The sequence below is a fragment of the Hyperoodon ampullatus genome (genome assembly GCF_949752795.1).
Source record: "Hyperoodon ampullatus genome assembly, chromosome: 11".
NCBI classification, from domain to species: Eukaryota; Metazoa; Chordata; class Mammalia; order Artiodactyla; family Ziphiidae; genus Hyperoodon; species Hyperoodon ampullatus.
The window spans coordinates 94,485,869-94,498,158 of record NC_136924.1 but is presented as its reverse complement, the minus strand read 5'-3'; the positions used below and the strand labels follow the sequence as shown (position 1 = coordinate 94,498,158).

Genomic DNA, 12,290 nt, shown 5'->3' with positions numbered 1-12,290 from the left:
AAGATCCCACGTGCCGCAGAGCGACTGGGCCCGTGAGCCATGGTCGCTGAGCCTGCGCGTCCAGAGCCTGTGCTCCGCAACGGGAGAGGCCACAACAGTGAGAGGCCCGCGTACCGCAAAAAAAAAAAAAGCTTGCTTCACATTCATAAAAACCCCAATATCATAAATGACAAACCCTCCCATACCCATCCCTTAATTAAATATAAACACAGTTTCAAAAAACATACAATTTAGATTGGTTTAATCTTGAAATGTAATCCAATAAGACTAAAAACTAAACATTTCAGGTCCTGTACCAAATAGTAAAATACTCGAAGGCCTTCAGGATCCCTAAAATTTAAAAAGATAAAAGTTACTTTTTTCTTCCTAAAATGAAACAACATAATAGTACAAATTAATTCCTAAAACAAAACAAAGACCAAAAACCTAAAACAATTACGTTAAAGGAATTTTGAGGAGAAAGGAAGCATTTTCTGATAACTAAAATGGATAACCTGAACAATTGCCATCTCTACCTTTTCTGTAAGAAAAAAATACATAAATTTCTTCATCAGTATTCATTTCATATTTAAAGTGTTTATTTCCTTATAAAAAATATTTATGCATCACAAAAATGTTTAAGGCAAATAAAATTATAAAGATAGAAAAAAGAAACTCAATACTGTATAATGTCATTCCTCATGGAATAATTATAAATATTTTGGTATTTCTCTAACATTTTTCATAATTAAAATCATTTAGGGCTTCCCTGGTGGCACAGTGGTTAAGAATCCACCTGCCAATGCAGGGGACATGGGTTCCCAGCCCTGGTCGGGGAAGGTCCCACATGCTGCGGAGCAACTAAGCCCGTGCGCCACAACTACTGAGCCTGTGCTCTAGAGCCTGTGTGCCACAAGTACTGCAGCCCGCGCGCCTAGAGGCCGTGCTCTGCAACAAGAGAAGCCACCTCAATGAGAAGCCCGTGCACCGCAACAGAGTAGCCCCCGCTCGCCGCAGTAGAGAAAGCCCGCGCACAGCAACAAAGACCCAACGCAGCCAAAAAAATATCTAAAAAAATAAAAATTAAATTAAAAAAAAATCATTTACTGTGGCCTTTTAAACATTACTTTTTCCATTACATTAAAAAAATTCACAAATAATTTTTAATTAATTTAGCAACTCTCTCCTTGTGAGCATTTGGATTTTTTTCCTATTATCACTAAGGTTTTAATGAGTATCTTTATGAATAATAAAGTTTTTTCATTATTTCAGAGTATTTCCCAGGATAGATGGATGGTCAGAAATGAAATTAGCTGGACAAAGATAAATGAGAAATATTAACAGCTTTTGATGCATATTATCAAATTGCTTTCCAAAAAACACTATCAATTTACAATCCCAGTAGGACACAAATGCCACATCCTCACCAACTATGGGAAAAAAGATGTGATAGTTTAAAAGTATCTCGCCAGTCTTCATATATGAAAATAGTCTTTTGTATCCAGTAGTTATGCATTAATTCCTTTCTCCTTTCCTCTATAAATTATAAAGCACCTATTGTGTGCCAGGCATTGCACTAACTTTGAGATATGGCAAGGTTCTCAGGGAGCTTACACTGAAACCAGTTAAGCAAACAAATAAGTTATTACAATTTAGGGGGATAGGAAAAAGACACTATAAGAACATTTTGAGGGGCAAGAGTGGAAAGAAATAATTGGAGGCAAAGAGATTTTTCAGACAATGGTATGTGGTACCGCACTTACAGAGCTTGGGAAGACACAGGTAGCTAAAGCCATACTTAAGCTATACTGGAGCTTTTTCCATTTCTTTCAAGTATTAAATCCAAGGAGGAGAATGATGTTATATGGGACTAATAAGGCTGATAAATCCAATAAGGATTTCTTTTAAATTTTGTGATGCTGTGTCCAGATTAAGATTATTTTTGGCAATCAGTAAAATATTCCGCTAACTTCTTTGATAACAAGTCTTCACTACTATAAAAATGAGGATTACATATACATTATGAACTGATACAGGTTGCAATTAAAATAATCTTACCAAACTGGCTATAGCTCTAAAATGAGCCCCTCTAATAAATTATGTCAATTTAGTCAAAATGCTTTAACATACTCACTTTGACTGATTAACATCAATAAGAGAACCTATTTTTGATGTGGTAAAAGAAATGTGTTCATCTCCAATTACAATTTCAAGCTCCTGAAAAAAATAAAACAGAGAAATGTACTTAATATAAAAATCCATCCCACAAGATATATGTATTCTTGCTACCAAGAAGTCCCAATTTTAGCTGCAAGTTTTCTAGCCATCATAGAGGAGGGAAAACAAAAACAAAAACAAAACGACCTGTTAGCTATAAACTATGTAAAATAAAAACCTCATCAGCTCCTCAGGTGTCCCCAATATTAGGATGAATCAAGAATTGCTTTCCAGGGACTTCTCTGGTGGCGCAGTGGTTAAGAATCCGCCTGCCAATGCAGGGGACACAGGTTCGAGCCCTGGTCTGGGAAGATCCCACATGCCGTGGAGCAACTAAGCCCATGCACCACAACTACTGAAGCCCGCGCACTCAGAACCCATGCTCTGCAACAAGAGAAGCCACAGCAATGTGAAGCCCATGAACCACAACGAAAAGTAGCCCCTGCTTGCCACAACTAGAGAAAGCCCATGCGCAGCAACGAAGACCCAGCGCAGCCATAAATAAATAAATAGAAAGAAATGTAGATGTTAAAAAAAAAAAAGAAATAACGAAAAAAAGAGAAAAAAAAAGAATTGCTTTCCAGAGATCTCAAAAAGATGATGCTATCAAATGAATGATATACTTATGAGTGACACAGAAATGTTTCTTATAATGTGAGTAAAACTAGTAATATGGGTATAAGCCTATTTTTAATATAATAAATACAAACACACTTACCCTTTCTACCAGGCTCTACAAGTAAACTGCATAATATTAATAACAGCACTACTTAGCACCCACTATGTGTCAGGCCTGGTGCTAGGGACTTTGCAAACATTCTCTGTAATCCCTAAAATTGGACTAATAAAGCCTACCCTTCTCAGGTCAGCTTTATTTGCCTAATTTTACAAATGTGAAATCCAAGACTCATAAAACAGAGGAAAAAAACTGTTGATGTAGAACCACTAGTAAGTAATGGTACTAATATTTGAATCCTGGATTTTAAGACTGAGAGATTCATACTCTTTTGACTTCACAAAACAATTAAAATCAAGAACTAGTAAAACAAATATAACATAATATAGACATTTCTAGTGTGCCAAAATTAAGTATAAATTTTTCTCCATATTTTACCTGCAAATCTAAAATGAAAAAGTAAGAGGCTATGTCTGTAGTGATTTTTCAGTTTAAATTAACAGATGACCTTAAAGACACTCCTAGCTATGTATCTGAGCAGAAAACCTAATTATGCACAGTTTATGGCACACACAAAATGGAGAATTAAATAAGACTCTCAAACAATCGTAAAATCTTTGACTTAAAGATCCAACAGACAATTTCTGGAGCATGAGTAATCCTCCCCACTAACCAAAACACATGAATACATCATCAAGTGGGTAGATGAAAACACTGTTCTCTCCCTGAGTCTAAAAGAGATAATAAAAGGTTTGTTGCTGTTTTTAATGCAAACGTATATATGTATAAAACAAACAGATCTAAATTCACTTCTTAAAAGTGTCTGCAGTGCATAAAATAAATACTGTTAACTATTACCTTTGCTTTCCTAAATAATATTTCTTTAAAGAGAAGTGTTAAGTTACTGCTACAGAGAGTCAGCATCTATTAGATTTCGCCACATTTTCTTCTAGTCAAAGAAGTTGTTATACAGTATAATCCTCGGGAATATACAAAAGCGAAATTAAATGTTTCTTCCTCCTGGGGTCATATCTCATTTCTCCAACAGGTGAAAAGACCCAATTCAGAAATCAAACTGGCTTTCTACAGAGTGAAATTAGGCCTTCAGAGCTCTTCAGCAGCCCATCGATTTTTCTGAAGGGAATATGAGAGGCAAAGGCAACGGTCAGTTGGAACAAAGAAACCAATCAAATCACTCTCTGGGGCATAAAGATGCAAGTAAGAACTTTCAAAGTTATAAATCTGGCGAAAGTGAATTTTACGTAGTCAATGAGAATTCTAATTCTCAAATTTAACAAACACTTGTGTTCTTTCCTATCTATTTTTATTTCCTAATAAAAGTAATTAACCAATAATAGCAATCATTCATAACACTGTGAAAACATCTTAACTTTAGCTGGGGTGGCTGCAGAGAAGACTGTTCAGAAAGATGTCTAAGCTGACGCCTTTACTACTAGGCGGTAGCACAGAAAATGACGCAAAGTGAAATAAAACTATAAAGTATTTACCAGGTGCCTACTAAATGGAAAACCCAAGACTCAATGAGGAGCCATTCTAAATAAACAAGGAGAAACATAACAATTATATTAACAATTTTTAGTATTTATGCATTTAAAGAATTATTAAATACAAACCTGCCGGCCAACCCTGTCAGGGGGAGGCCACAAAGCATCATCTTCTTTTGTAATTTCACTGTCATCAATAATTCTCTTCAGTTCTTCCATTACACTCTTGTGTACATAAGCCTGAAAACAAGTTATAAAAATTTCAGTGTCTCTCTATTTCTCGACACAACTCAGAAGGCAATAATAAAACAGAGTTACAAACCCTGAGTATTCAAATAGAATATTAAGGAAAAATTTAATTCTGATTCTAAAAGTACAAGATGGGAAAGAATCATTCTTCCTTATGATTTTTCTTCTCTCTTGCCCTTTCCGTTAAAACATATTTTTCCCTCTTCTCAACACCAGCCCCATCTTAAAACCTTGTATTCTGCCTTTGAAACATAGGACTCAGATACCTCTGAGTGGTCAACACAAAACCTATGAGGTGAACAAGTGACAAATACAAATACACATCACAGGTAGTGCTTTGAACTTTTTCTTATACCTAACTTTTGAGACTTTCATTTAAAATTCATACTGTGTTTAAAACATAATTATCAATTAGTTTTAAATAATGAATAGAGTAAAAAGACAAAGTTAATTATAAAATGAATTAAATGATACACTCGAATGTGGGACTACAACTTAATATATTCAGATTGCTTCTTTTGTTGTTATCGATGCTACAATTAGAAGCCTTTTTCAGTCTATACATCGGCTTCTTCTTTACAGCCTTAGATGTACTTTACATATGTAAATAAAAACATAGACATGAGGGAAACAGGCTTAATATAAAAAATTACACATCTGTAAAAAACTTACCTCCTTTCTGATCATGACATCATTTTTATAATTGCTGTTGTTAGCATATCTAAGTTTTCCTGTGGGAAGTAGAAAAAAATTCAATCTATAACAGCAAAAACTGCTAAAATATAAAGAAATGACATCGTAAGCAATTTTGACGGTAAAAACCATTTTATACTACTACTTTTATTAATGTTTCCTCCCTCCTGGCATAAGATCTATGCTGAACATGTATTTGCTGTTAAGTTGGCTGAAGTTGAAGCCAGTCAACTTTTTAAACTCCATGCCTTCAATACAATTCCATATAATGGGAGGGTCATTTTCAAGGCCCATTTTCTTAAGCTATGTCATGATCTAGACGGGGAATCTGAAAAAAGAACTAACATTTCTTCTAAAGTTTACACTACATGTCTTATTGGTGCTGAGTTACCCAGAACATTTAATCTAATCTGTAAAACAACCCTAAAAAGTATGTTTTATTCTCTCACCTATTCATAGTTGAGAAAACAGAGTTAAGTGACTTGCCCAGGGTCACAGAAGATTCAGACCTAGATCTACCTTCTTCCAATACACATGCTTTCCCCACTACTCCAAAATGTCCTTTTAATTATTTTCCTTCAAATTAATGTATTATGGCAATGATACTGTTTTAGAATTGTAATTAAGAAGCACACAAACGATATCTTCTGAATAAAAATTGACCAGTTTGTTACCTGATCTACATTTAATTTTGATGTATTCCCTAATGTATGCTTCTCCTCACGGCTAGTCAGTTGCCCAGATACAGATGTAATGTGATCCTGATCCTCTAAAATGACAGGTTATCCTAAGGAGGAGAACCCCTTAGGAATCACTGTCTTTGGGACTCATCGTTACTTATGGAAAGGTTGTGGAATGGTGTGGTGGCAGATGAGAACCAGCGTTCTGGAATGAAATTTCCCTGATAATCTTAGACTACTTCATTTATGTGACTGGCTAAAAGTGATACAGACAAGCTAAAAGTTGTTCACAGGCAAAGGCCCTGAAAACAGTATCACACAAAGAAAGAACAGATGGAGAATTCAGGTAAATTTGGCTCCTTAGCTAAATTTAGAAAAGACTTGGGGAGAACCAGGGAGAGTAAGGTGATTAAGGTTTCTAAATAATTGCAGAGCCGAAGTTACCCTGACTCCTACATGAAATGACCTTTCCTAATATGTCATCCTCCCCTAATTTTTCTTTCATGCCTTCACAGAACTTTGTCCAAAGCATGAACACAGCACTTAATATCTATACTGCCTTAAGGTTAGTTTCATGTCTATGTCACCCACCAAGGTATAACTCCTTGAGGGGAATTAAAGAGTCTTATGCACTACTGTCCCTTCAATTTTTGTTTTTACACGTTGCCCAGCACATAATATGCATTCAAAAAAAAAAGTCTACGCAGTTGGACTGTCCTTGTTACAATAAGAATTCAATATACAGTACAACCATCTAAAGAGAATCAGAGCTGTCCAAAGCCAGAATTTGCTGCACTTTCCTTGGGCAGCAGGCAGTTGCAGCTCACAGGGCTCTCAGCAGTCTGACTCTTTTTTTCCCCTCAGAGACCAAGAAAAAAAAATCTACTCTCGTTTCAAGACTCACCTCAACTGCACCTTCTCTAAAAAGACTGCCGACTCTTTCCTGTAGAACTAACCACGCCCCTTCTTTATAGTCTTAATGCATCCTATAGGGGACAACTGTATTTAGGCACCCCAAACACGTCATTACACTCATTTTTCTACACGTGGGGCTCCCCGCTTCAGAGCAGGCCTCATTCGTTTTTCTCGACATTTTTCCCTTCCATACAGCGCCTGAATGAATAAAAAAGATGAATGGGCAGTCCGAAATTTACTGTTCACCGGAAGATTTTAAGCATCCATGCGTCCACCGCGTGGTGGAGATGTTCTCACAAACGTTCAAGTATTAGGTAGATAAACTAGACGGCCTTTAAGGTCCCTTCCGGTGAACTGATGCTAGGATTCTGAACTTTACTATCTGGCAGGATCGGCTTTTCTTAATTAACTGACACCAATTTACTCTTTTATTCATAAAGCCAATGTACGCTTCCTATTTTCCTTAAGCTCCTCGGTCCTACTGCACACTCGCGAGTCCGCGGAGCCGCGCCCACCCACCCCAGCTCCTCCGCGGCCTCTCCACCTCGCTTCCCCCTGCTCAGCACCGCGCTTCGTTGCCGCGGCCGCTTTTCTGCTCACCGTCCGGCCGAAACTCAAATTCCAGAAACTCGTGTCCAAACTTGCCCTTGTGCCCTACATAGTAGCGCAGGTAGAAATCGCTAGCCATAGCCATCCTTATCCCTGAAAAGCCCGCCGAAGGCCCAGCCGACGTGCCGCCGGACGCCTGGCAGTGACGTCAGTCGCCCAGGATAAACGCGTCACTGCGGCCTTTCTGCCTCCCGCGAGCCCAGAGGAAAGCGGGCGGGCGGAGACTGGAGTGAGAGACCTGGAGGCGCGCGGGGAGGCGCGCGGGGAGGTGGCGGGCGGCAGCGATCTGAACTTTCCTTTACTAGGTTGGAAGCATATTATTTTCAAAATTCAGTAGATCATATTCTATTAGGAAAGCACAGAAGTGTGAAAATATGAAAGCATTTGTTATGGGCTTGGAACTAAGGTTTGCCAGTCGCTCTGACTTGTCGGGTCTCTAATTCTCGCGGCATCTGTGAGGTGGGTGTGGCCTTATTCCCCTGATTCGTGGAGTGAGTAAAAGGAAAGCCCAGAATCAGAATGGCACATCGGGACTACAAACCTTTCTCCTGCTAGATTCCTAACACGGGCCTTTCCCCTTCGGACAATGATGGCTAGTTATCCGACACCTAGAAGCCAGTAGTAGAGACAAAGTAAAAAGAATTCATCAGACAGGAGGTCTGAAATTTTGAAAGGCACGTTGAAACTGAAAAATCTGGCAGTCATGATATAAAAGAATTCCTTTTAATAGTAAAACTTATTCAGTAAGGGTTACTCTCTAGTGGCCTCTGGAGTTTTGGCAACTTGACTTCAGATCAAATGGTTTAGCCCGCGTTTCTTACCAGATAGAATTACACGGGGAAAGGAAGGAGTGCTCATCTACGATAGGTTTTGAAGGATGGGGAAAGGCAAGGTGAGCTTTACACAAAGCCTATTGTTCATATATTATTCATTACCTTTCTTTTACCAACACACAGACTAATCCTGCCTGTTGGATAATCTTTAACCTTCAGTGAGATTTGGTAGAAAGAGTGGCAGTCAGAAGACCTGGGATTCGTTCCCATCACGTATCTCTACCTAACCGTGGTTAAGACGCTATCTCTAAGCCTGTTTATTTGTCAGCCAAATGAATAGACTACAATAAACTTTGTCAAGCTCAAAGAATTGTTGAAAAGATCAGATGAGATAATGCATGTAAAATAAGATTTAGAATTTATAAAACATTATATAATGAGTTATAATGGGCATTTCCTACATGCCAGAAATTGTTGGGTACTGGTAATTAAAAAAGAGCCCTTTGCACTTGTAGTCTAGAAAACAAACATGTAGACACATATTAGCCCAAGGAAGCAAATGCTATAAGGAAAAAAAATTTTTTTTAATACTGGTAATACAGCAGAGGACACAAGTCACTTTACTGGGGAAGTTGAAGAAAGGGGAAGTACCAGGGAAGGCTTGTGACAAGATGTGCTATTTGAATTGGACCTTGTTGAATAAATTCAGTATATGTTCAGAGGGATGGAAAAGCAAATAGCCTGAGCAAAGGTGCAGTCGTGTTACAATGCATGCCTTGGGAAAGCCAAGAATTTCAGTATAATTAGAACACAAAGTTCATGGAAGTGGAATAACCAGAAAAGCAGACTGGGCAGGTTATGTTGAGTCTGCATTAGCAATTGTATAACTGTCAATATAGAAAACTATATTAACCATTGTATAAATGTTAATATAGAAAAATTATTCAGTTCCAATATAGGCTGCCATTATGGAAAATATACAAGAAACATAAAGCACCATCCCTCATCACTAGGGTGATGAACCATTCCAGTTTGCCCAGGACCAAGGAGTTCCCTGGGATGTGGGACTTTCATTCTTAAAACCTGGAGCTTCCCAGGCAAACTGGGATACGTCAGTCACTGTACTTACCACAAAAACAATCCACAGAAACTTGATCATAATATTCCATAATATCTCTGAAAATATAGGCAGTAATCCATTTGTTTTTTGTAGGGAGCCTCATGCAATCTTTGGATTTCCTAATGCATTTCCTTCCCATTTTTGGCAAATGTGCCAAGTGTTCACGCTTACCTAAGTAGAGCTACAGGTACCAGGTCTGTGACTGTGTAAATATAGCTTATGAAATGCACAGGGTTAAGATTTTTATCTGTAACCAATTACTGTCTTTATCCCCTAAAAAGACATCTGAGCTCAAGACTAATCCTCTCTAACCCTGTTTTTAAGATGAAATGTGAAAATATACTTACTTAATCCTTCCTATAATTAGCAAAAGAAAAAAAAGAAAAAAAAAGCCAAACTGTACATCTTTTGTGTCACCGTAAAGATTGGAAAGTGATAAAGCATTTGTGTATTGTGGTCTTCTTGGATGTTATACACCAGAGCTATGGAAACTTTCTGAATGGCTATTGAGCACTTGAAATGTGGCTAGCGAGACTGGGGAACTGAATTTTTATTTTAAAATATTATTTAATTTGTGTGAACTTAATATTTAAATAGCCAGACATGTCTAGTGGCTATCATTTTGGACAATAAAGTTATATAAGAACCATTTTATATGCTTTTACATGGGCTGGAAACAGAGAAAATATTTTTGGAACATTGAGAAATCTCAATCTCAATGGCTGTAGGCTTCAAATTAGGACATACTTACTGGTAACAGCATAGTTTATTTATAAAAATAAATGTTTGGGCTGCTTAAATGAAGCCAAATGAAGAACTATTTCTGCCTTTGCTAATGCAATCTCTCTATGGTTAGTTTCAAAAACCCTTGTGAAGTAATTAATAAACATTTCATTTTCCAACTCCAGCTGAAATGAAGCCTTAATGATTTAATCAAATACACATTTATTCATTGATAAAATAATGATTTCCCATTAAAGTTTTTAAGTTTATTGCTTTCAACTTCATGATGACGAATCAAGTCAGAGGGCTAGGGTCAGAGATGATTATTTCTTCTAAGTGTTAATTTCATCTTTTAAAATATTTTGATGTTTCCTGTGTCTAAAATTCTCTCTTCCTTTGATCTCTCATGTCTGCTCTGTCCTCACACCTCTTTTGCCTTTTGCTCCACTATTTAAAATTATCAAATCATTCCTACTTACAATTTCCAGAAATATGTTCTGATTTTCTTGTGATAACTAGAGAAGATAGTTTTGTTTCGTTGTTTAATTTTTATTTATTTATTTATTTGGCTGTATTGGGTCTTCGTTGCTGTGCGCAGGCTTTCTCTAATTGTGGCGAGCAGGGGCTACTCTTCGTTGCAGTGAACGGGCTTCTCATTGTGGTGACTTCTCTTGTTGCGGAGCACAGGCTCTAGGCGCACGGGCTTCAGTTGTTGTGGCACGTGCTCAGTAGTTGGGGCTCGCGGGCTCTAGAGTGCAGCCTCAGTAGTTGTGGCGCACGGGCTTAGTTGTTCCGCAGCATGTGGGATCTTCCCGGACCAGCGTTCGAAACCGTGTCCCCTGCATTGGCAGGCGGAGTTTTTTTTGTGTGTGTGTGGTACGCGGGCCTCTCACTGTTGTGGCCTCTCCCGTTGTGGAGCACAGGCTCCGGACGCGCAGGCTCAGCGGCCATGGCTCATGGGCCCAGCTGCTCCGTGGCATGTGGGATCCTCCCGGACCGGGGCACGAACCTGTGTCCCCTACATTGGCAGGCGGACTCTCAACCACTGTGCCACCAGGGAAGCCCGAGCAGGCAGATTCTTAACCACTGCGCCACCAGGCAAGCCCAAAGATAGTTGTTGTTTTCATTATTTTATCAGTAGCTTTTGAATAGTTTTGATTTTGTATTTACAGACAAAAACTGTTAGGGCTAGCTCATTACATTAAATGGATCAGAGTAGTAAATCAAGAATATTATATGGTCTAACAAAATATTCTAAGGTGATTGAAATGTTTTGAAATGTCAGAATGACTATGGTCTATTTCAGTCTTCATTCCATCCACCCACCTTTCTCTCTTCCCTTCTGTAGCAGACTTCTCTGTTTTAACCATATATGTCTTTTAAACCAGTGGTCCCCAACCTTCCTGGCACCACGGACCGGTTTTGTGGAAGACAGCTTTTGCACGGATGCAGGGTTAGGGGGATGGTCAGGCGGTAATGCGAGCAGTGTGGAGCGATGGGGAGCGGCAGATGAAGCTTTGCTTGCTCACCTCCTAATGTGCGGCCTGGTTCTTAACAGGAACCGCGCCCCCCAGGGGTTGGGGACCAATGTTTTAAACTACTCAGTGGAGTTACTTTTTTTAATGAGAAAACCACCATCATGCAGAAACACCAAAACTTCCACAACATTGTTTCTCAAATATGTTCATATATGGTGAGCACTTGAAGCTACTGCTAGATTATTACGACATGATATATTCAATTCCATTATTCAAACTAATAAGTTATCGAGCATATGACAATATTATATGCTTCTAACACATAGCATAACCACTAATTCTTATTTCCAATACACGTAAAACCAGTCTGCTAAATTAAGCATAACAGGTGATTCTCCCAGTCTTCTACTGTATTTGATACACATTTATTTGTTTAAATGAGTCATGGTAGAGCAAAAATTTAACAACAGTTGTTACAGCAAGGTTAAGATTTAGAAGATTCTATTCACTAACTTTTTCTTTAGCATGGTGAAAAATATTATTATTCAATTTTAATAGAAAAGACCTAAAACTAGTGTTGTGCACAAACATCATTTGAGAACTACTGGTTCAGACTATTCTAAGTTGAATTACATTGTCAAGTTTCAATGAGACGTGGTTTCCAGGTGGGCAT

The 12,290-nt window shown here is 38.2% G+C and overlaps 1 protein-coding gene across 1 annotated transcript; it reads right to left on the bottom strand.

The window, feature by feature from the left end:
- Nucleotides 1–224: 224 nt before the first annotated feature.
- Nucleotides 225–7,644, bottom strand: MAGOHB (mago homolog B, exon junction complex subunit). Its single transcript, XM_079714363.1, has 5 exons — nucleotides 7,515–7,644; nucleotides 5,299–5,357; nucleotides 4,507–4,617; nucleotides 2,114–2,196; nucleotides 225–330 (listed from the first exon to the last, which is right to left on the bottom strand). The coding sequence occupies exons 1-5, from the start codon at nucleotides 7,606–7,608 to the stop codon at nucleotides 231–233; spliced, it is 447 nt and encodes a 148-aa protein (XP_079570489.1). The 5' UTR covers nucleotides 7,609–7,644; the 3' UTR covers nucleotides 225–230.
- Nucleotides 7,645–12,290: the final 4,646 nt, after the last annotated feature.

Coding starts and splice junctions, on each gene's coding strand:
- MAGOHB (XM_079714363.1), bottom strand. CDS start 7,608: ATGGCTATGGCTAGCGATTTCTACCTGCGCTACTATGTAGGGCACAAG. Junction 2,197..4,506: donor CTGACAGGGTTGGCCGGCAG/GTTTGTATTTAA, acceptor TATTTTTTTCAG/GAGCTTGAAATTGTAATTGG. Junction 331..2,113: donor ATTGATGTTAATCAGTCAAA/GTGAGTATGTTA, acceptor TTTAAATTTTAG/GGATCCTGAAGGCCTTCGAG.